Source organism: Varanus komodoensis, unplaced genomic scaffold, assembly GCF_004798865.1.
Source record: "Varanus komodoensis strain SLA01 unplaced genomic scaffold, ASM479886v1 scaffold20_1, whole genome shotgun sequence".
NCBI classification, from domain to species: domain Eukaryota; kingdom Metazoa; phylum Chordata; class Lepidosauria; order Squamata; family Varanidae; genus Varanus; species Varanus komodoensis.
The window spans coordinates 5,165,064-5,190,035 of NW_025335587.1; the positions used below are offsets into that span (position 1 = coordinate 5,165,064).

General features: G+C 42.7%; 1 protein-coding gene across 8 annotated transcripts in view; it reads left to right on the top strand.

Moving 5' to 3' along the window:
* ACOT11 (acyl-CoA thioesterase 11) overlaps positions 1 to 24,972 on the top strand; it is a 92,722-nt gene that overhangs the window by 11,901 nt on the left and 55,849 nt on the right. For 7 of the 8 annotated variants that reach the window (XR_006414706.1, XM_044429863.1, XM_044429869.1 and 4 more), the window contains 2 exons: positions 19,888 to 20,086; positions 23,694 to 23,763. Coding sequence is in view for 7 of the 8 variants with exons in the window: in XM_044429863.1 (XP_044285798.1) it covers positions 19,957 to 20,086; positions 23,694 to 23,763 (200 nt within the window). In the remaining variant the exon portion in view is untranslated. Of the gene's footprint in view, positions 1 to 8,096; positions 8,307 to 19,887; positions 20,087 to 23,693; positions 23,764 to 24,972 lie in introns of those variants that run through there. The other variant, XM_044429866.1, reaches the window with a different exon arrangement.

Genomic DNA, 24,972 nt, shown 5'->3' on the forward strand with positions numbered 1-24,972 from the left:
TTTTCGCTCTATAAGACGCACTTTTCCCCCCCTCAAAAGTAAGGGGAAATGTCTGTGTGTCTTATAGAGCAAATGTGTGTGTGCCTGACACCCGGGATGCTGCCGGCCCACCTGCACCACGTGGCACCACCTGGCCGGCATGCGCTCGGCGCGCGCTGCTCTGCCCCCCTCTCTGGCGCAGGTGAGGACTGTGCTGCTCAGGGGGAACAGTGTGGAGGAGGAGGAGCCGCGGGCTTTAACCTGCCGGCTGCATGGAGAGACGGACTGCTCACCCCCACTGCCCGGGAAGACCTGCCGCCACTGCCGCGCCACCTGGAAGACCACCGCTGGCACGCTGCCGGCCCGGCTGCACCACACCTGGCCGGCACGTGCTTGGCGCGTCCTGCTCCGCCCCCCTCCTCCGGCGCAGGTGAGAGCTGAATCACAGGTCGGTGTGTGTTTTCAAATGGCAACCCGTCTTTTAATGAAGCCCACGGGGAAGTGATGGGGAATGTGCCTGTGATTATCAGGAAGCTTTCCATGGATCCCTCCTCTAAAAACTAGGTACGTCTTATGGTCAGGTGCGTCTTATAGAGCGAAAAATACGGTAATTATCAGGGAGCTTGTTGACCAGTTTAATTTTTCCTGCCTTTTTAATAAATGCAGTGCTATAGTATCACAGTACCAGCATAGTTCTGAGGCTATTTAATTAAGCTAACTGTAGTTCATTTGCTAATGAATGCAAGCAGAATGCAGATTGTGACTGAATCAAAGAGCGAGGTGCAGGAATCTGCTGTAGGAATGAAATTGGCACTGGATGTGCTTTCGTAGGGACTAGCTAGGATCTAAAGTTGATTTAACTTTTTTAATTTCAAGTTAGAATATTAATTTCTGAAACTATTATGATTTTATTTATTTTAATCTATTTTGCTATTGCGTTTGATGACCATTTATTTTTTACAAATACCCCATCTTTATATTCTATAATATAGCCTATATTTATATTTTACGGTGGTCACACAAACCTGTAGAACATCCAAAATTATGCAAGAGAATAAAGTGACAACATCTCAGGATATCTAAAATATCTATCACAGGATTTTGTAGACAAACTTTTCAGAGTGATCTACAGGCATATTATTTTTAGAAATAGTAATCCCCAAAAAGGGCTTTCAGTACAGGACTAAAGCACTTTGGATTACTTCAAAGAATGAAACTATATTCAACATCCTCTTTTTTTCTTAGGTTAAACTAGGAGTCTAGTGATGGATGAACCAAAAGCAATGGGAATGGGAAACACAGAAACAGCAGAACATTTTAGCTAAAAACTCTTACTGACAGTAACTAAGTCTTAGAAGAACCCGTTCAACCTTTGAGAATGGGGAACAAACTGGGAGAGTCAAGAACCCACCAAATAATCAGCAGTTGAAGTGGGGCCAGCAAAAGGGTGCATGGTCATCCAGTGATTCCTGTTGCATTGGCTTTTGACCCTCAAGAGGACCAGATTTAGCCTATGAGATTCACCCCTGCCTTAAATGCATAAGCCTCCCTAAAATCTGGAAGTTTGTGTACAAAGCCAATGTGCACAGACATCTTCTTCCTTACCAATATCCACACCAAACACATGGGCAAATTTGACAGTTTGCCTCTGCTTCCCTTTGATCACATGGGCACATTTTCACATCAGTAAAGCATCAAGGAAGCACATATAATCCTTCTTTCCTTCCACACCTCCAAAAGTAGCAGAATCTATATAGGTTCTGATCTTTCAACCTGAAGGGGCATAGAATGTATTTAATACGCTGGGCATATTTTCCTTCATCAAAAAACACAGGGGCTAGCATTACTTTGAGGCTGAATTCTGGGTTGCTGTTGCACATAAAAAGCTGAACCTGGTCATATGGAGAGTTGTCCTTGCGTTTAAGTGGATGCAGGAAGAATGCTGTTTCAGAGGCATATGGTGCTGCAGAGTGTGGGTCTAGCATTTGCGGGCCTGTCCACCACACAAAGTTAGCTTTCATGTGCAGGTGTTGCTGCTTCTCCCTCCAACATGTGTGTCATGTAGGCACATACTTTTCTATGGCAATTATGTGACCAGGAGGATGCCTTCCATCATGTCCTGTGTTTAAAAATTGAGATATAACTAGTTATAGCTGGAAAAAAAAGCGTTTCCAAATAGAAAATTTAACTCGGGATATCCATAATTTATTGTCTAGGTGACTTGGGATGGGGTGGAAGTAGCTCAAAATTTGTACGAAAAACACCATCCAGAGAGGATGATTTTTCCTAAGATGTTTTGGTAAGAAATCTTTATAGACTGACTTTGGGTGTGCACACCTGCACATATGTGCTCCGTGCTCAGACAGCTCATCAGCAAGCTCCACACACAAAGATTGCTCAATAAGTCTTGGAAATAGAAACTTTTTGACCTTTGTAGACTGGCTTATGTATGTTCCTTGAAGCATGACTGCTGTTTGTTTTGCAACCAGTGCCAAAAACTACCAGCTTGCATCTGGGGAAGAAAGCAGCTCTGTAGGAGTTTCCCTTTCCTGGCTGATTTTTCCTAATATTATTATTAAACTCTCTCTTTTGGCTCTCTGGACTTGACAGCCATGGGGTTGTTCTGAGATTGAACTTCCATGGTGATCGGACGAAAATGGATGTTAACTGTTGCTATGCTGCTATACCACAGAAGGGCAATTATTTCTTGCATTTATCCATACTCAGAGTTGTGCTTCTGATGTCATTTTCTGCATTCAGGAAATGCAGGGTCATACTGCATTTTCTGGGCATTGGCAGAGCTATGTTTTGGACCTGCAGACAATGTAGCCCTTCCATGAAGTTAAGCTGTTGTGATTGTGGTATGGAATGTATCTATGTGAGTGTCAGGAGCACCTGATAAAGCATTTTTTGTAAAGCAATTAACAATGAATGACCCAAATCCACTCTGCCTGCTGTATGCAACTCTATCATGGGATGACCCTAGTTTTAAAATTGTTTTAAACTGCCAGACCCCTGCATGCCCCCACAAGCAATGTTGGATATTCTGAAAACCTGTTCACTTTTATTATTATTAGATTCATTTAAAGTGTTTTTAATGGAATTTCTGCCACTGCAAACTAACAAGTAAGTCAATCCAACCAGAGTCTGATATACTCTAAGAGTGAGGATGCAGGCCAGACTTGAATATCTTATTTTATTCATGTTTTTGTTTGTTTGTGATACTTATATTCTGCTAAAGATAATAAACTCCCTAAGCTATTCACATAAATATTAATATTTGTAGGGACACGTGAACCTGCACTGGCTCCCTTGAGAATGTGTTTGCAAGCTGAGGTTCTTCCCAGCTAGTAGCACTGGCATCACCTCGGGGCACTGAATAATGGGCAAAAGGCACTTTACTTTGGCAGCCTGCCACAATGCGGCCAGGGAGTGATTGGATCTGGCTTGAAAAGTCTCAGTACTTTAGGCTGCAAAGAGACTTGCAGGTGTATCTGCAAAAGGTACAGTGCTGTCAGCGCCTGTGTAATGAAGCTGCAGCCAGCCTCCGTCTCTGGGTTCAGGGCAGTGCTGGCTACTTCAGTGGCCAAGAATGGCAGATGGGCAGGAGGGATGGCAGAGACCATCCCAGCCTCCCCAGCCTCTTGCTCTGCATATGTGCTGGATGGGCTCTTTCACCAATCTAGCTGGGGTATTTTGGAGGGGGGAAGCCTGAGAATGGCTCCTTTCTGAGGTTGCTTTCCTAACCTCGGTGACCAGGTAGTGCAGTTTTTTCTTCACTGCTGCAAGCAGACAGAAGGGGACTCCCAATTCCTAGCTCTGAGGTTGGCTCATTACCCAACCTTGGAGCTGGAAACTGAACTATCCTATGGCCTCTGAGATGCTGTCTCTGACAGCTTTGGCAAATGGATTTTGGGCTGCCAGGTTGAACGGTCATCTTTCATTTATGTTTATACTCTCCAGGATTAGAGAAGACATCCTTCTCTATCCAAGCCCTTTCTGGAGTTTCTAGGATGCAAACCTGGGAATTTTATGTAAAGCAGGTGCTCTTGGGGGTGCCTGGGTGGGGAAGAGAGAACTATAGTGTCTGTTGTTGGCTTTTCACACCATGGGAATATACTGCATACACTACTCTATAACTTTTCATTCTGGAGTTTAACAAATAAACCATTATTTCAAATGGTAATTGGCCAGCTTGGCTGGTATTCAGACACAAGAGTAAAAAGGGAAGGGGAAGAAGTATGTATGTTTCCTTGAGCTCCTTGGAGGAAAAAGGATGCTAGCAAAGTATTAATTAAAGTTAAAAATGTGAGGTTTAGTTGACATTGCAGTGCTCCATGTGGAATAATATGGCTAGAAGGAAGGGAGCTCCTTTTGTCAAAATTAAAAATAGGTATCACTTTACATAGCTGTGAAGTGGTCAATCACTATCTACACATGTGAGTTCTGTGTCAATAATCTTAATGGATTGGTTGAAATCTGATAACTTGCACAACTGATGTTTCTTAAACTACCTTCTCAAACATTTTTAAATTTATCATTACATCATTCCAAAATTATACAAGTTGACAAGCGCAAATCAGGTACAGGGGGTGTATATGTTGCCTGGAAGATACATATAACGAATGGCCTGTTCTTTCTCCAGTGAGCACAGACCTTCTCAAAACATCCTGGTAAATAGGTTAGGTTGCGAAATAGTGTCAAGGCCAAGGTCAACTGTTAACATAAAAGAATCTGTTGTACCCATTTTTGGTATAACCTCTGATTGCTTTATGACAGTTACATTAGAAATAGCCATATATGGGAGCTTCACAAGCTATTGTTCATATGCAGTGACAGGAGGATCTGCTGATTATTAACGCATTACACTATCCTCTTCTCCCCTTCTTCATATGAACTGGGCCTCTGGAGCTTTTCATCTTGGCTAGCATGAGTTAATGTACTAGAATTTATAATCCAAAAAGGTTAGTTTTGCTGGTGTTGCTCCTCATGAATTCTCATTGGCCTTCTTTCATTTCAACCCTCCCCCTCCTCCAGATGCAAACATCTGCATGCTGCCTCTTCTCAGCCAGGGAGGAGTAGAAACTAGCCATGAGCAAAGCAAACTCACCCACCCTCCTTCACAACAATACTTAGGGGGCTGTGCATAAATATCCAATCTCTGCAGTGACACAGACGTGCTGTGACTTCTTATGAATGTTGCACCATGAATATTAAGTTGCATTCCAACACACTGAGAGGCTGCTGCTCTGATCCAGTATTCATGTGAAATCAAGAGAGGGGAAAAGGCCTATTAGGATGTCTAATTCCTGTTAGGAATACCAAGTTCTCCCCTGCAGTGGGTTCTCTAGCATTCTGCCTGTTGGTTTTTAATGTCTTCTCTGCAGAGACCTGCAGTGACTTCGAAAATCACTGCCTGACTCCTGCTTGGCTAGACCAGATTTCAGTGGTTGACTATCAAAGGCTTTCTAATCACACCCCATGTTAACACCAGATCCCATTCTCTAGGCAGGATTTGTTAACTTCAGGGGAAAGTACGTGATTAATGGCAGAGATCCTGTCTAACATAAGCTCTCTTTTTAAAGGAAAAAAATTCCTTGCAGGAGACTGGAGCAATTAGAACCTGTCGCTTAATTCCTTTTTATGTAGCTAAATATGTTCAGGAGAGGGCAATTTAATATAACAACAAAGGTGATGTCAAATTTCTTTCTTCATTACATTAGACGTTCTTTATTTTAATGCCTAATTTCCAGAATGGAAGCACTCCGCTATAGCTCCAGATTCCTTGTTCTCTGATGGGGGAAAATCAACCTTCACCACCAGCCTGGCCTTAATTATACAGTTTGTCTAGTTAACAGCTTGTCACTTTTCCTCTCTCTTATTGTTCATATTGAATAGTCATTTATTAGTGTCATTAGCTTTCCTTTCCTGAAGGGCAGTAAACAAAAGCCTATCTTCTGTGAACTGATCAAAACCTCTGTTAGAATTAATTCTCAGGCAGGGAAAATTAGCATCCTGCACCTCTTCCATTTTTATTCCTAGGTGTGCGTTTCTTTTGCTTTTCAGCTGGCATTAAGGAGCTGTCTAAAGTCTATCAAACAGTCTACTTAATTTAGCTTGCTATTTGAGTAGCAACTAGGCCCAAGATTTTCAGGGCTGATTATTAACAGTGCTTCTAGGCACATTATCGAAAGTAAATTCCAGTATTTTGGCCCTAAAAAGGGAGCAGGTAATCCTCAAAGAGGTGCAAGATCTGATTTGTCATGGGTAAGCTTAATTTTAACTCTGCCTCTTTGCCTGTACAGTCTTTGCCCATTATGCATTTTGTAGATTTTGCACTCTTGGATTGCAAGCCCCCAGGAAGTCACTGTAGAACAGGGGTCCTCAAACTTTTTCACCAGGGATCCAGTTGAAAGGTGCCGGTGCTGGGTGCAGGCCGGAAAGGTGGTGCTGGCGGTGCGTGTGGGCTGGTGAGGGGGTGGGGGTGGCACGTGCAGGGAGGGGAGGTGTGGGTGGGCACGTGGGCACACGAGGCTGCGGCTTGCTTGCTTGAAGATCATTTTCTTCAAGCGAGCAAACCGCTGCTTCCCTGCACACAGGGTGAGGTGGGCAGCGGGTCCAAATGGGCATGGCGGGCCGGATCCAGTCCCCGGGCCATAATTTGAGGACCTATGCTAGAATTACGTTTCTGGCGCAAACACATTAGCTTGGATCCAAGCTTCCTCAACCTTCCTTTCTGTGGCAGCCCTACCAAATGCTACACTGAAGGTTTAGGGACTCTCCTTGATGGAGAGAATGTGAGATGGGGATCCCCCAGATCAGACAGAGGCACCTTCTGTAAGCAGAGAACATGCCTCCATTCAATTGCCAGGAATCTTCCTTTCTATCACAGCCTACCCATTCAGCAGTTCCCTGATTCTCTGGGACGTTTTGGGGGATTGGATGGCCTTCTATGGAGGTTGTGGAGTGTGAAAGCTCAGTTCTTTCAGCCAAATTACAAGTGCCTAAATCTGAACCAAGTCTTCTCAGGAGCAGGATGGAGTCTCACAGAGATGCAGAAAGATTCAGGTTCCTGTCCCCACTTAGCAGGAAACTGATTACAGCTCAGCTGACAAGAGATTGCTGGAGAGTGTCAGCAAGGTGAAGGACTGAGAGAAAATGGTCCCATCCTGGTAAGAAGAATCAGATTTGAGAACAAATGGATGGCTGAGTTCATTGAGGAGTTAAAGATGGAGCCTGGAAACATTATCTGGTTCCCTGTTTCTCAGGCAAAGGGCTGAGCTTAACTTTGGAGCTTTTATCTTTGGGAATGTTACTGTTGCCCTTTCATGGGAACCATAAACAAGATTGTCCCTGTAGGCACAGTTCAAGTTCTGCCACATTCAAGGGCTGTATTACAATATATGACTGAAATGAAAATAGGAGTTCCTAGAATCAGATGTGTGTCTCCCTGTGGCCACACACACCTCCCATATATTCCGTCTCAATTCCAAAAGCAGAAACTCAAAAGGGCACTTAATATTGGTAACACTGCAAATAGACTTTCCTTTGGCCCTAAACATTTGGGCATGCATCAGTTCACTCCCCCAGGGTTTTTTTCATTAGATTTAAAAAAGGATAATGTGATTGAACCTAGAGTAATTGGTAGGAAAAAAGTTTAAACCCACATTTACATTATGAAATTGATAGCAGAGAGTTTTTCAAAGTTAGGATATAACTGCTATGCACTCAGACTACAGACAAATTTACTCTGTCCTAAGATGGACAATGATACATCTTTTTTTCCAAAGATGTATCATTGTCTAGAACAGGGGTGGGCAATTAATTTTCCTATGGGGCCACATGAGAAACTTTGACAGTTGTTAAGGGCTGGACCAATACACTTACAGCTCTGCTCAATATATATCTCTATAAAAACAGTAAATGAAACATTACAATGATACAATGAAAATGTGGAGCACAGAACAACACTATTTAATGAATATTCACAAAAACATTAACATTACATGAAAAGCAATAAATTCAATTTAGCAGATCCTTCAAAATAAAAGCAGTGCAGTTGTACTGCTTGCATCTATATTACGGCGATATATATTTGCATTGACTTTTAATTTGCCAGTGACCTCATGTGGGCCAGTCAGGGTCAGCCATCGGGCCGGATGTGGCCCGCGGGCCATACAATGCCCAGGTCTGGTCTAGAAGGTTGGCTGCTAACTTCTGTTTTTTCTAAGCACAGGTTCTATGAGAGAACAAAAGAAGCAAGGAAGTGAAAATCAGCCCATGTCCACCTTGTCCAATAGAGTTTCAGTGGCATCTGAATCTTCTAGGTAATGGAGACCTACTTTCTTTTGTGAAAATGGTAGCTACTCTCCTGATGATTTGGCCTAATTAATAGTCTGGATCCCACAGTGTCCTCTGAATGGAAGGATTTCAGACGGAGGAGTACATAGGGACGACAGAGGGAAGAAGAGTCTGAAAACTCTCCATTCCATAAGTAGAATGCTGGATCCAACCCAATATCTCAAAGCCAGGCTTGTGATAAGCCACTTGAGTGGGTAAGGCATGCATGAGGTCATGCCACCTGAATTATACCAATTCCCTCTAGTGGTGTCATGGAACTAGAGTTCACAGGGAAGCAATGCCAGCACTATTTTTACTACCATTATCATCTGCCAGCCCTGTCAGGATTCTCTCCTTCCTCTCAGTTTAGCTGCAATCCTCCTAGTAGCTGGGGAGAAATGAATTTTCTCAGCAAGACATTGTTCCCTGTTGTAATGCAAAGTACTTTGGGGTGGCTTGCTCCTGAATGGGCAATTAAAAACTCATTAGCTTTATAAAAGACCTCCTCCTAGTGGGGGTGAAGACTGTTTTGTTAATATGAATCCACCCATCTGCCTGTGTTCTTGGACTTTCTTTGGGGGTGTGGCTATGGAGGCTATCATGATGAGCGCCTACATGTCAAAACTGGCCACTATGCAACTGATTACACCTCTTCCAAATAACAAAGCATATAAGTGGGTAAAAACATGAGGTAGGTAGGCGGGTAATATGCAACAAGTTCCTGGAGAGTTTGGACAGGGAAAATACATGACTGGCCCCTTGTACTCTGAGATAAGATACCTATAAAACTAGATGTGACTCCCCCAAAACAGCATTCAGGGATTTTAAAAACAAGCCAGAATATCAAGCTGCACCATAATGGTCAATATTACAAGTATACAAATTTTACAAAATATTATTGAGCAATAATCTGATGCAAAGCTCTCCTCTATATGACATTTATTGTGGACTTGAAATAACCCTATTCATGGTTATTTACAGGTTCTTCAGACAGAATTGTGACCCTTCAAGTTTCATTTCTGATTTCAAACAGCATTTTCAAAAATTGCTTGTCTGTTTAGAGCAGGGAAAATGTGGTATTATTTAAAGAAACCAAAATAAATGACTGTTTTGACTGGTGTAAATATGCTGTATATTACAGTGCCACCTAGAGGTTATGTACCAGAAAGACAGGAACTGAAATAAGTTCTGCAATGAAACTCAAAGTACAATGGTACCTTGGCTCACGAACGCCTTGGTTCATGAACAAATTGGGTCACGAACAAAAATTTCATTAAAATTTTGACTTGGGTTGTGAATGCTGCATTGGGTGGCAACCAAGATTGCAGCCATCTCCCCACACCCCGAGTGGGGAGATGGCCACGATCGCAGTTGCTTTCGTGCAGGGAAGGCATGCGTGATCACAGGTGTGCTCCTGCAGGAAAGACAGGCACAATCTCAGCCAATCCTGCCCCCCCCCAACCAGCACGATCGCGGCCATCTCCCCACCCCAGCACACCCCATTCACGCCCGTCTCTCCCTCCCCCAGCACACCTCGTTCTCGTCCGTCTCTGTCCCCCAGAGCACCTTTTGCACCCGTCTCTTCCTCCCCAGTGTGCCCGCGATCGCGCCCATCTCTCCCCCCCACTCCCCAGTGTGCCGGGATGATGGGCACATGCAGGGATGACAGGCATGATCTCGGTTGTGCTGGGGGGCGGGGGGGGATGGCCGCACTTGTACTTGGGGTGACGGGGGAAGATGGCCACGAACTTTGTTGCTGTCACTTTGCTTCACATTTTTCTTATTTTAAAAATGGTTACAGAACTGATTAACCTTATTTACATTGAACCTTATGGGGAAATTTAACTTGGCTCACAACCAATTTGGGTCACGACCAGAGTCCTAGAACAGATTAAGTTCGTGAGCCAAGGTACCACTGTAGTACACCTTAGTTCACAACCAAATTGGGTTGCAAACAAATTTCAGAAAAAAATTGCCTCGGGTTGCAAACACCGCATCAGGTGGTGATCATGATCACACTCAGGGGAGAGATGGCCCCAGTCGTGCTCAGGGGAGAGGGAGATGGCCCTGATCATGTTTGTCTACCCTGCCCGAGTGCAATGTAGTAGGAAGTCGGGCATGATTGCGGTAGTGCTCGGGGGGTGGGGGGAGAGATGGCCACAGTCTTTGTTGTTCTTTGTCACTTTGTTTAAAATTTTTGTGATTAAAAATGGTTACAGAACAGATTAACCTTATTTACATTGAACCTTATGGGGAAATTTGACTTGGCTCACAACCAATTTGGGTCACAACCAGAGTCGTGGAATGGATTAAGTTTGTGAGCCAAGGTACTACTGTGCATGCAGCAGATTAGTCCTGGGTAGAGAAGCTCTTAGTATAAACCCTCTTCAGCAAATGATATAAGGACTGTTCTGCAATTAAGGCACATGCTATGGATGTCATGCCTTAACCACTTTAAATAGCTGCATTATTGCTGTTATTACAGAACCAGCTGAAGAAAGAGATAATTTCCTCTATATGGTCATCATCAGGTTAAGGCTGGGATGAACCCTTTTGAAATTCATCCCTTCAGGATCCATGGACTTCCTGCACCAAGAGCTGAGCTGAGCCAAGAAGCAGCCTGAGAATGCTTGCAGACCGCTGCTTGCACAAACAGCAACCTTCCCCAGCCACCATGCCTGGTGATCAACCTTCTTTCCCACTTGTTGCAGCTGGCAACAGCAGCCAGTGTAGAAGAATAATGCTGCTTGTGCAACTTGTGGGGCTTGATTTCTGGGCATGTGCTCCAAGAACTCAGACTCTGGGCCCTTGCAAAGTAGACTGGAGTCCAGGAAGCCAAAACCAAGGAATTAGGCAGATTTTCTGCACAAAACAGATTCCACACCTCCCTACATTATGTGCGCCATCAAAAAATGTGCCTGAAGTTATGCAAACACGAGCTGAAAGATTGTAAGTTTTCTGTCTGTGGTTAAAGTTGTTGTTTGACTTCCTTGCTGACACAATTTGTGAAGTAATCCATGCTTACTGTGTCACTGGGAAGCTGGCAAAAGTTAGCTATACTGAGGCAAAGGAATTCTACCACTCTTTCCTCTTGAGCTGAAGGCCTGAGTCTTGGTGGTGCAATGAGGGAATAAGTCCCTCAAGTACAATCACACAACCAGTTGCTGGGCCCACGTGTTGTCCAGTAGTTAGCATTCAATTTTAACTGGAGAATTCAGGATCTGCTGCACAGATTTAAATACATCTGAGAAAGGCAAGGAGTGAAAACTGACTTGTGAGAGTTCAGGTTTCAGAAGACCAAGCATAGCAGGTATCAGACATATTGCTGTGCATGTTTGGTCTGAAATACCTTTGACTGTATTCAGTAGGGCTTATTTTTAGGTAAGTGTGTCTACTATTGCAGACTCAGTCCCTCTTTGAACACTCTGCTTCTCAGAGTCCCTTGTTTATATATCCTGATTACTGACAAGATATGATTCTTTTCCTACTTTGTCCTCATGTGATCTTCGCAATGTATTGCTTCCAGGACACAGTGTACAAAACAATAGTTGGTAGTTTTTGTTCAGTTTTGTGCATGAAGGCAGAGGCTTGTACTCATGTGTGCATGTTTCTGCTGAGTGATAACTAGGTGGGTCTCTTGTAAAAGTGTGAACAGGACAAAGGGTCTCTCTCAATCCCTGTTTGTTCTGGTTGGGGACTCTCAAAGAAAAAAAAAACCATGCTCGACTCTTATGGCTGAAAAAGATGATATGGTAAATAGTCTATTCTGTCTGCTAGACTTCCAAAGCTGTATCATTGCCTAGAACAGTGGTGGTGAACCTATGGCACATGTGCCACAGTGGGCACGCAGAGCCCTCTCTGTTGGCACGTGAGCCAAGTTGCCCCAGCAGCCAAACATCGGGTAACAGCATACATAGGGGCCATGCGCATGCTCAGAAAAGAACAGTGGTGCCAGGCGATGACATCACAAGCCGCAACTTGTCCAAGCTTTCGCATGGCCAGTCAGTGCACTGCCAAGGAGAGAGAGAGAGAGAGAGAGATTTGCTTGGACTGGCTGTGAGTTGCTTTTTCTAAACTGAAACCTCAGTTTTCAGGTTTTATTGAAGTGTTGGCACTTTGTGATAAATAAGTGGGTTTTCGGTTGCAGTTTGGGTACTTGGTCTCTAAAAGGTTTGCCATCACTGGCCTAGAAGGTTGGATGCTAACTGAAAGAATCATTGGGGATCATTGAGGTATGCAAAGTTTCACAAGCTCAAGAAACCAAAATACTCTTGAAATGCAATTATAGATCGGTTTGAAGCCAGCATCTTCATTCAGCAAAATTTTGAGATGCACATTATGCACTGCTGTCATTTCAGTACCCAAAATGGTACAGGCTAAAGAACAGACCGGAAGGTGGCATGACTCAAGTCAAAGTTTACACACACATTTCCCTACAAATGCATGTTTCTTTATTTAAAATTTTTGTATACTGCCATTGACAGTGTCTCAGGGCAGTGATAACAAATAAGATGCAGCATTGGAATAATATATAAAATCAACATTAAAAACAAGACTAACTTCTAAAATGCTGGGAAAATAAAAAGGTTTTGACCTGGTGCCAAAATGGGGAAAAAACATTTGGGCCAAATGTTCACAGGTCCAAGATCTTTTATGGCAGATCACGGAGCACAATGGGCCCAAATCAAGAAAAGCAAATATATACATAAAAATCAGAGCCAAATCTAATCTGATTAGAGAGAAAGTATACAGAACATAGTTGTTACTATCTGCTTCTCTTTTGAAATATGACACTATTAAAAGTATATTTCTGATGTGATGAAATTCAGTTGCTTCGTCACTGTACCTAGACTTCATATTGCAGATAATGACACTTCCTCCACATACAAGCTTGAGCTATTCTGTGATCAAACAATGGTGTCACTGTGCTGGTACACTTTGTGTTCACTTGTAAGGATTGCTCATGGATTTCACAAGTGACCTAATGATCATTATTAGGACTGTGATTCATTCAGTTCCACTGAAATCAGGTGAAGTAGTTTGGTTTATTTGTTTAAGTATTTGTTGATTCCTATTCCTGCAGCAAAAAAGTAGCTAGTGATACCATATTTTTAAAGAGAAGTTTCCTTCTCATTTTCCAACTTTTCAGGATGTGATAACTCTTCCTGAAATAACTTCCTACGAAAATGTGAACCAGGAAAGTCTTTGCACTATAATGACCAATGGATTTTTGATTCACTGCTAATTTGGTCCCTACTCAGCCTTCCCATCACAGCTTCCTAGTTGGACTACAACACTCATCATCCACAGCAAGCACAACTCTTGACAGAGGAGATGGGCATCATAATCCAGTATATGCAGAGGGCACCAGGTTGTGGAAGACTGCTGTAATATAATCCCGTTGAGCATTATCAAGGATGATCTGCTCCTCTCATGTGATTTTTGTGAATTGCTGGTGTCATGTGGTTTCTGTGGACCACTAAAGAGAGCATGAGGCAACCTCACTTGGCAAGGGACAGCAAGCTGTCATTGACTCTTGCTGTGTGCCCCACCTTGGCCTGTGCACATTCTGGAGGTCTGGAGCTTGCTTCTCCTATCAGCACAGGGTGTTGCTACTTATTGGTGTTTCCATTGGGCTGTTTATGTTTATTAAGACCAAACCATTGTTTCCATGTTGATGCTATGCAATGAACAATGAAAAATTGGCTATTGGTACTTTTTAGTGGAATAATGCCCGTTATTGTTATTATTATTATTAATAATAATTTAATTTCTATACTTCCCATAGCCAAAGCTTTCTAGGCGGCTTACAACAAAGTATAAAAACAATAAAATATAATAGCTATAGCACTGACAAGAATTAAACATTAATTTTAAAATAGCATAAAATACATTCTTACACTGTAGGAATAAACAAAACTTTCATATTGCACACAACTCTTTTCCAGGCCTAAAGGTGCTGGAAAATAAAGGTGCTACCATAATAAACAAGTGCAGGCTTATTCTATGCTGTACCTATGAAATATCAAGCAATCTTAGTAGCATACATGAGTAAAACACAACCATCATGATGATTACAAGTACTTTAGCATAGGGAAACTCTTCTGGGCCAAAATGGCTTATTATGTGCTTTCTGCATTAGCCCACTTTAATCTCTTTCATGTTATGGTACATTTGGATGGTTGACAACCAGTCATAGGGCAACTTCTTCACAATAGGGCTAACCAAAATGATTCTTTCCGTTTTTACTTCAGCTGACAAGGTGACAACCCCCCCACCAAAAAAAAATGAATTGCAAGAATCTTCACTTACTCAGTCTTGTTGGCTGCCAAATTTTTCCTGATGTGCTGCTGTTTCTTTAGTGGCACTTTTTGTCACTTCTGTATCATCATCCTCAGGTTTAGTTATACATGCATTGTAATCCTCGCTCACATGGATCACAATCTATAATGTTTTACATCACTATGTACCTAATCATTGGCTGTGCCAACTCAACCAGGGCAAATTAAGCCAATGGAGAATGAGGACAATGGCCCCTGGATCAGTCACAAGGGTTGTCCCAGCCAGCAGGGCTGTGCAGTCAGAGCTGGAAACAATTCTTGGGTTACTGGACATGGGAAAAATGTGCTGACTCCAACCCCAATTCCTATTAAATTTAAATTCTAATAGAAATAATATATTCAAATTCCCTATTTCACAGATAATAATTTGATTGGCCTACTTTTTCAGATTATATATTTAGAATATATTTTAATTTCATATATTAGTGAAAGCAATGCTCCTTGAAAAAATTCACAATGACAAAAAAGTGTGAACAAAGTTGGCTGTTTCTGAACACTTTACAATTGCAACAGATGAGAAATATTATGTGTGTCAATGTATTATAGTTGATGATGATTGTGAAAAGACGTGTTGCAAAAATTAGTAGCATAGCTATAGCCTTTAGATCCAAACCAAAGTAGCCCAATGATTCACATTGGCAGTGATTAATTGCCTTGTAGATTGAGTGCTTTCAATCAATATAAGAAATAAATAATTAGTATATTTATTTCCGGTACTGATGTATAAATAAAGGAGTCTGAGTCAAAGGTACCATAAATTGAGGAGTCAGAGTCGGGGTCAGAGTTGCAGGTTTTATGTACCAGCTTCACAGCCCTGCCAACCAGTTGGGAATCTTATAAGGAATGGAATAATGTCATACTACAGCATAGCTAATCAGACTTCCTGTTTTTTTTTAACTTGGTAGTTCCAGATGTGCTCCATTTCTGGACCTACTAACATCAGCCATTCCAGAATCATCCCTCAGTTCAGCTGCTAAAATTTAGCAAAGAGTCTACAATGCATTCATGCTACTGATGGCAAATAAAGCCAGAGTGAGGGCAATATTGGCCTATCCAGGAAGCACTGATGGATTTTTGGTGAAAGCAAATTGGTGAAAAAGGTGTTTTAAAGCTGCTGAAAATATTTGTCCCCTTTTCAGCTCAGCTCTTCTTTCTAAGTTGAAATGTGGCTTCTGTGTAACCATGAAGGAAGGAGCTTGTTTGTAGCCTTGAATGACAGCATAAACCTAGTATTGCCATTTCTGTTTCCCTGTATTTTTACATGGCTCTTGGGGAGTGATGCTGCTGGGTCGAAACCATGCAGCCGGAGACCCTTTCTTCTTCCTGGTGCTAAACAAGCACCATGCAATAAGCTTTCAAGAAGCAGCCTTGTGCCTCAGAGTCCTGGATCCACTCTTGGTTCTCAGTTTGGGAAGAAAGTTGTATTTAAAATGCTGCTAAATAACCATATAACTCAAAACCATGTCCCCTTTTTGGCCCTAATGAAAGCTTACATTTTGCTCTCATATTTGTGCAAAGGAGTGCAGCAAAATTCGTAAAATATGTATGAAGACTCTCGTTGTTTAAATGGTATCAAAATGAAAGATTGATACGCCACAAAGCTTATGTCTTTAAGCAGCCAGAAAGCTGCTAAAATTAGATCTCCCTTGCCTATCACTTGTACATAGACATGAGAGTTGGCTTAAAATTGGACAGTAGGCTTGAGTTAGAAGACTGCTAGTTACATACAGTTGGGACAAAAAGGTTTCATCTAATGGCTGGGAAACATACTAGAAGGAATCTGCTGCTGGATGGCAACATCTGCCTAACTTAGTCAAAAGACTGCAGTGTGTTTCCAAACATTAGGATGAGGATAGTTCTAACATATCCTGCATCAGAAGGTAGCTTTATTAAGGTTAGCTAACTTTTACATATAGCTAGTTGAATGGAAGTTGTTAGCATTATAAAAGGGGTAAATCTGGAAGTAGGAGAAAAGTACTATTTGCCCAAGAGGATAGCCAGCATTCCATTATTATGGACCCAGAAAGATGGAAATGCCGCCTAATGAAGCTTAGAGTTGTATTTCTTTTCTTTCTTTTTATTACATTGACAGGTTAATTCCAAGCTGCTGCAGTTGAATTCATAGATGTTCAAGTGGGGTACTACCTATGTTAAGCCAAGAAAAGGAAGAAAGTTCAGAAACAAAATGCTAGATAAGCGGCTGCTGTCTGTTGAATTACTCATCATCAAATTAAGGTCTTTGCAGCAGTATTGGCATAAAAAGGAACTGCCAGCTCAACAACTAAGTATTAAAGAAGACAGGCAAGAAATGACTGTCTGCAAATGTTTCAGCCTATTTTAACTGTAAGGTATTTTTCCTGCAAGTAGGAAAAATAATCTCTTGAGCAGTCAACCTATATTGAAACAAGAATGTTTCTTCTTGTTTCCACAAGCAAATGGAAGATATTGAGTTGATTTAATACTAGAGATGGAGGACACTATTTTAATGTTATATCTGGATCTTATAATTATGTGTATCTGTGTGAATCCTATAAAAACATACCTGGGAATAAGACCCATTGAACTTACTGGGGCTTCCTTCTGAGTAGACCTTTATGCAATTGCACTGTCAGTATATAACAGTCTTAGACTGTTTCTAATAGAAAAGCATACACACAATTTACTGGAAGATACAGTGCTTTTAAATGCTCTCCTTTAATTAGCTTACACAAGAGATTTAATTTGGCTGCATAAAGGTTCCTTAATTTGTATATGACAGAGAAAAGATTTTTAGGCTAGTAACCTGATCTGTACTGAATAGTTGATGAGCCATTCAGAATGAACATCAAACATTTTTAAGTACGCTTAGCACTTAAAGTTTCAATCAAATATGCTTTATATGTTATAGAACATTCTATCGAAGTTGCAGTTGTTTTTTGAAATTATAACCTGTCTTTTTGATCCCATGTGGCCTGCAAGGCTACTATAAAAAGCATGCATGCTTTATGTTGCCTTCTTACTGTGATATTAGCAAATGGGGACCCTGGTAACTGCCCTTTGGGCTGCCCCTTAATTCATTTATTTAAATATATTGGGTAATTTTTTTCAAAGTTCCAAGCCAACTTCTTTCTATGCTTTGAGGATTTTACCCCACCCCCAACAACTTTTTCAAGTACATAATAAATTTTTTGGTTGTCAAAACTCTGCTGTTGTGTATATTTAAATGCTTATATCCATAAAGAAGATTTGCCGCTAGGGATTGCCTGTACTAATTCTTTCCCTACTCTTAGCACCTTTCTCAAGTTGATAGACCAGAGGTGGAACAGAGTAAGCACTTCAGTAGGGATGTAGCACAGGCCTCAAATTCTTTACTGATAGAGAACAGAAGATTTTGAAAAAGATGCTAGATTTTATATGAATGCTATGGGGTAGATCACTTCAGGGAATTACCCTAAGCCTGGGCTGGCCCTCTTGTGTGTACCTGGCATAGGTGAGTCAATGAACTTCAGTGGCTATCTCATACCTAAGCCTCTCAGTGAACATCAGCTTTTGTGTTACAATATGTGAGATATCAGTTCTGTGTATGCATGGTTTAGACACACAAATGGGAACCTTATATGTGAAAAAGCCCATTCATATGTGCCACCCAAAGTTCAGAAGTTGTGGAGCCAAGAGCCACATGCCTCTTATTTCCACACATTCCACATTGGGATGAGAGTGAGAAAGGACCAAATATTGCACTGTTGTTGCAGAAATTACCTGTTATGAGCAAGCAATGCACTCTCCCTGAGGGCCACCAACCATCCTCGCTCGAGTTAATTCCCTGATATGAAAGCAGGGAGGAAAAACCTTTCTAATCTTGTTCATGCCACTTCCTTGCTATATCTCTGTTGAATCTGGAAAGTACTGTTAGATACAACCTAACAGTGTGCTTCTAGTAGAATGGATATTTCTGATGGATGAAATTTCCCTCTCTGATGCTGCAGTCATCCTACCCTGCAAGTCATACAGCATCAATATTATACTACCTCTGGGGAAGTTACTGGTGGTTTTCAGAATTTCAGTAGTTTGTAGATGTTTCTTCCAGGTTAGGATACTGCAGATCCCTGTGCTAGCAGGCATTATGTACCAGCACTTTCATGGAGAAGTGGCAGAGCAGGGAGGCCAGCCTGAAAATCTGCCAACCTGGTCAGTTCAGACAAGCAGTTGCTTGAATGAAGGAATGCTTTGGTTTTGCCTCTGTTGGGGCTCCTAAGAAGGCAGTGTGCTGTTCTTGTGGGCCTGCTGCCCTGATCCCTTGCACACACGCAGCAGAAATTCCTGCACATGCTCTGGCTCCCAATTGGACTTCACTTAAACCAACAGAAATTACCAAATTTACCCCAGGGTTTGTAAACTTGGAAGGGATTGGCAGGTTGTCTCTGCGGATTATGAGCATGGAGAGGGACGGTTAGCTGGAAGTTCATTTTGTCCTGGATTTTAAATTGTGTCTGCTAATTCGGTCCAGCACTAGTGCCTCTTCTTTCTTGCCACCTAAGTCTGCAAAATTTTTAAAGGGGGCTTTAGAATGGCAGTGTAAGTCAAGTTTCCATGGAATAGTTTTCCTTTGACAGTCATTTAATTAGGCTGTTTTGTTTTTGTTTTTGTTTTTTTGTTGTGGGGGGAGTGGCAGTTGCGGGGAATGTTGCCAACCATGCTAAAAAGTACCTGGAAGGGCGTTCCTCTCCTTTCCTCCTCAAAGTGTGGAATTCCGGCACTGATTTTCAAATGCAGCACAGGGACCCCTCTTCTAAGGGGCGTTGCATTCGTGCACGTCTGTTTCACTGCATTGTGCAGCTTGGGACTGGAGGTAAATGGGAACGGTCCGCCTGGCGCCGTCATTATTTGCTTTTCGGCGCCAGGCGAAGACCTTTTTATTTAAAAGTTATTTTAACTGTTATTTTATTATTGTATTTATAGATTTTAATATATATTGTCGAGATGGTACCAGGTTTTAGATTATTGATTGTATTTTTATGTTTATTTTGGATGTTGTGAGCCGCCCCGAGGCTTCGTTGCAATGGGGGCGGCATAGAAATGTTTCAAATAAATAAACGATGTGTGCAACCCACGCCGCTCGCGGTGAGGTCGGGGCATGGCAGGCGAGGACCATCCGCTTCGGGGCACCGGCGGCGCCTTTGCCTCTTTCAATAGTGACTTGGCGCTTTGTTCTCTCTCTCCCGTCCCGGCCTGCGCTCCCCCCATCCAGGGCCCCGCGGCGGCGGCTGCAGCAAGCTCAGCGCTGTCGGAGGACGACGGTCCCCACCGGCGGCACCCCATGGAGAATTACCGGAACGCCACCGAGGTTCAGATGAGCCAGATGGTGCAGCCGTGTCACACCAACTATCGCGGAGAGCTCAGCATCGGGCAGCTCCTGAAATGGATCGACACAGCAGCCTGCCTTTCCGGTAAGCCGCCGTGGCCGCCTGCCGTGGACGCACGGGAGGGGAGGGCGGGTGTGTCTTGGCAGCCTTCCCTCGGCTAAATTCAAAGGGCGGACGTGTGTGCGTGCGTGCGTGTGTGTGCGCTCGCTTGCTTGCTCTCTCTCGGGTTTTAAGGTGGTCTGACCAAGTTAGGCTCGCACAGGCACCGCGCGCGGGGAGGAGCCTTCTGGATAGAAAGCCGGTGGGTGGGCAGCCTTCAGGCTCCAGAGGAGAGCAGCCAGGATGCCGCTGAGCACATGTTCAGCCCGAGAAAGTTTCCAGTAGGAGAAATGAGCTCAGAGTCCTTTCACCCAGCCAGCCAGCCAGCCAGCTTTCCCAGGGTGCTTCTAGTTTCTTCCTTGAAATTTACGGAGGGTCCAGATGATGACCCTTCCCGGCTTTTTCAGCCGCTTTGCTCTTTTTCTTTCTGCAACAATCCATTAAGGATATTCTACAATAGCTGCACAGTAACAGTGACTTTTGACTGGCAATGCTAGAAGCCCACATCCAAAAGCACCCCAAGATGTCTATGTTAAGTCTTGTCATATGTTTGACCACGTCCAGCTTGCCTTGATTCATAGATCTTATGTTCCAGGCTCCTATGGAGTATAGATCTTTGCAGCATCGGAATTTCCTTTCACCACCAGATACATCTGCAACTGAGTGTCCTTTCGGCTTTGACCCAGTCGCTTCATTCTTTCTGGCGCTACTAGTACTAGCCCTCTGCTCTTCCCCAGTAGCACATTGGACACCTCCTAACAACCTGAAAAGTGCTGGTAAACTGCCAGCATATACTGCCCTCTGTGTGTGCTCACATCATGTGTCATGTTTATAAATACCTGTCACGTCTTTAAGAATTTTTAAGGGAGAAAAAGGTCAACCAGCACTTTAACCATTACTCATAGGAAGATGTTGCTTCTCTGCATGCTTTTTTGCTATATGATACACCACTTGAGACAGGGCATCAAAACTGCACAGTGTTCCAAATACAGTTGTAACATAGATTGTATGAAAACATTAAGAAAGTTGCAGTTTCTTCTGATCGTGTTATTAATATTCCCAAGCTGAATTTTTCTTTTGTTTCTTTCATTGACACCCCACACTGAGTTGTGGTTGTCACTGAGCTGTCTGCTGTGACAGGATCTCAGGTTTCCTGAATAGTCAGTCAGCTCAAACCCAATCCATGTACATACTCTGTCAGTATTTTCCCCCATAGGCCTCATTTAGTAATTGACTTTTCAGATTAATTTATCAAAGTAACTGTGACTATCTTCAACTTTATGCAGTTTTTTTTACTCACATAGATGTTCAGTTTGATAACACTGCAGCTGTAGTTGTCAATTTTTAAAGCACAGAAAAAAGCAAGCAAAGAATGGGCATTTTACTGCCCAGACATGGACAGGATTGCCCTCTAAACCAGGGACCCTCAAACTTTTTTATCGGGGGGCCAGTTGAAAGGTGCCGGTGCTGGGTGCGGGCCGGAAAGGTGGTGCTGGTGGGATGCGCGGGCCTGCACAGGAGCGGGGCTAGGGCCGGTGCTGAGATGGGGGTGGGGCATGTGGGCACAGCGAGGGGGGAGGAGGTGGGCAAGTCGGGGGCGGGCATGCGCCGTGATGCAGTGGCGGGCGCGTGATGCAGCAGCTTGCTCACTTGGAGATCATTTTCTCCAAGTGAGTCCAAAATTATCTCCTTGCGAGCAAACCGCTGCCTCCCCACATGGGGGGGGGTGCAGGCAGGTGGTGGGTGTGCGCACAGCGTGTTGAAAACCTCTGAGGTGGACCAAATAAATGGCCATTCCGGCCCCCGGGCCGTAGTTTGAGGATCCATGCTCTAAACAGCTTTCCCAACACTTGGATTTCTGGTTAGAGCATGGGTACTGCTAACGCTCAGTTGCTTTGTGGGTTTTTAACAGATTCTATCAATTTGGATGATTTGGTGGCTTATAACTGGTGTCTAAAAGTTAGGTCTCATAGTATCTGCATTGCTGCAGAGATCAAGGAAGTAGGTGTCTCCTCTGAGGCTCTTCAGCTCTATTTGTACATTGCTCAAATTGAAAATGAAAAGAGCAGTAAGGACTGTGCATATATCCCTGCTCCCAGTCTTGCCCTACTCTGCCTGCCTCACCTTGGCCCTATTTAGCATAATTTCTGAAGATGGGGGCAGGGGGGCTTCTTAGGCTTGCAGAAGCTTCTCTTAGCCCCTGTTGGAGTTGCCCTAGTAAAAGTTATACATTTTATAGGTTAGAATATGGAAACTTTGCCTGTCCCCCCAGCCCCATCTGCAGGGTTTTCCATTCAGGTTCCTTCTACTAGAAAAGGAAGAACAGCCCCCGGGATATGCAATGATTCACCCACTGGCAAATTGCTCTCAAATGCAGAACACAGTGGGCAGGGGGATGATACAATGTAACTAGTATATTCAATACAACTAGAATATTCAAATACTGGGCCAGCTCATTATTGTCTTTCTGCAATTTCCTACCTTGGACTGTAAAAAGCAAACACAGAGGCCTGTTAATTCTGTAACTTCTGATTGTTTTATCTTGTCACTCAAGACCTTGATGCATCATGATGTTTTTCCAGTGTTTCCCTGAGGATTTTTCAATGCAGTTTCCTTGAGTGTTTCTATATTGCTCTTGCATGGCACCCATTCAAAGTGTCATTCCCCTCCCTGCCATGTGTACATGACTGCAACTCCGTAAAACACTGTGTATATTCCGTTCCTCATAGCCACTCTTGGACTATGCCCCTTCTGTGCTGTTGTAATTTAGGGATTTCTGTTGTTGTAAATAAACTGTTGAGTGTACGCTTCCATTGAATCCAGGTATTAATTCCAAGCAAGCCTGAAATCCTAATACCCCACTGCCTACATTTTGATATCATTGAATAAAATGGCCTTCCACTACACTGCTGTTTAATCAACTAAAGCTTTAGTTGATCTAGGGCATGAGCCTTTGCATGTTTAGCCATCTGGCTGGGCATGCTGGGAGTTGTGTGTCTTTCTTCTGCCTAAATGTGTGTCTTTAATCTGTCAAGTAAACTAATTACAATTTATGGCCCAGGTGTTATCAATATCTTGGAAATAGCACGGCAGAGGAAAAGTATCAGTGAGGGCATATCCCCACATAGCACCTTTTATGATCCTTTTATGATTAAGACAGCAATACTAATAGGAATGGACAGATCATCACCATGTTAGAAGAGATGAATAGCCTTTAGATAAAGGAACATATTTCAGATGCCCAACAGCCAACATCAAATCATTACAAGCCAAGCTCATAAAGAGCTGAAAGATGCTTCAGATTCCTATGTTCCAGCAGAAGGTTTTTAGCCAACGGTACAATAATCTGCCTGGGAATTTTTCCCAGTCCTGTGTACTGGGCTAATCTTGACACTGTTTTTTTATATAAAGGGCCCATATATTGGGTGCTGCCTTTTGCTTGCATTCTACTACGGTGCTGATTTCTGAGTTCTTGCAAAGAAAGGTTTTTTTTTCCCATTCTAAGCCTGTAACTATAATTACTGTGAACAGAAAGAACCACATGTTTGGTGCCATGATGTATATAACCAATGTGGTTTGTTTGCCTTTTCAGCCGAGAGGCATGCTGGCTGCTCCTGCGTCACAGCTTCAGTGGACGATATCTATTTTGAGCACACAATTAGGTAACTGCCTCACTTCCTTGTCATTTGCAGTTTAACTGGATTTTTAAATGGATTTTTAAAATGTGCCCTCAGCAAATGCAGGAGTTGTAGAAATTTGTGCCATGTTAATTAGCTCATTAGAGTCTACTTAAATTTCCCCAGTCCTCAGCCCATGCAGCCAGTGAAAAATACTGGGGAAAACGCATGGATCTGACCTATCAGTTAAGATTCACCTGTGCTGTGTCAGGGCATGATCACAAAACAAGACAACTGGTGTGGTGTTTTGTGTGTGCTCTTAACAAAGATGTGTGAACAATGGGGGCTTGGACATGTTTCTGTGAAACCTTGTTCAACACAAATAGACATCCTAAATGCACTGCTTAATTTGAGTCAAAGCTCAGACTTGAGGAACTTCCTTGAATTCTGGTGCTAAGGTTTGGCATGGGTTGCATTCATTCTAAGAATTTAAAAAAAACAAAAAAACAAAAAACGCATTTTGGAAGGTTTACAGAATGCCACCTCCATGACAGAATTCAGCACACCTGGCATATCTGTACTTAGGGAAAAAGCTTCAGATCAGAGATTTATGGCTTCTAGATAGGCCATCTAGGTGATCTAAAACAAGCCAGCACTGTCATATGAAGTTCCAACATCTTATCAAGTGATTATAGAGTAATATTGTGGTTCCCAAGTGTGGCATCCAAGAAGAGGTTGCTAGCATGGTGCCTGGAGGCATCTGACTTTTACATTTTATTTTCCTAACCTTTAAAATAAATGTACACATATTCATATGAAATACATGCAACTTTCTAGCAATTTCAACAAAAGTGGAACAAATATACAAATGAATATATTTGAAGGTAGCATTTCTATGCCATCCATTCATATAGTGAAAACATAGTAAGGTCCTCAGTTCATTGCATTGTAAGACACTGGATGTTAATCCTTTTGATGGTGTAATAGCAGTCTTTCAGCTTTCAAAAGGGTGTCGAGCATCCATGCCCCTCCTAATTTGTTAATTTCCATGAAGTAAATCATTTAAAGGTGTGTGTATATCAGAGAATATTAAAGACTCTTCCATTACAAAATGTATCTGTATAATAACTTCCTCTCCAAAAGAAGGAACTACTGGACTTGGCTAAAATGTATGTTTAAAAAGTGTATTGGCTGTATTGCACAGCCATCAATTAGCTGAATTAGTCCTGAAAGAGATATTGCAGTGTTCAATAG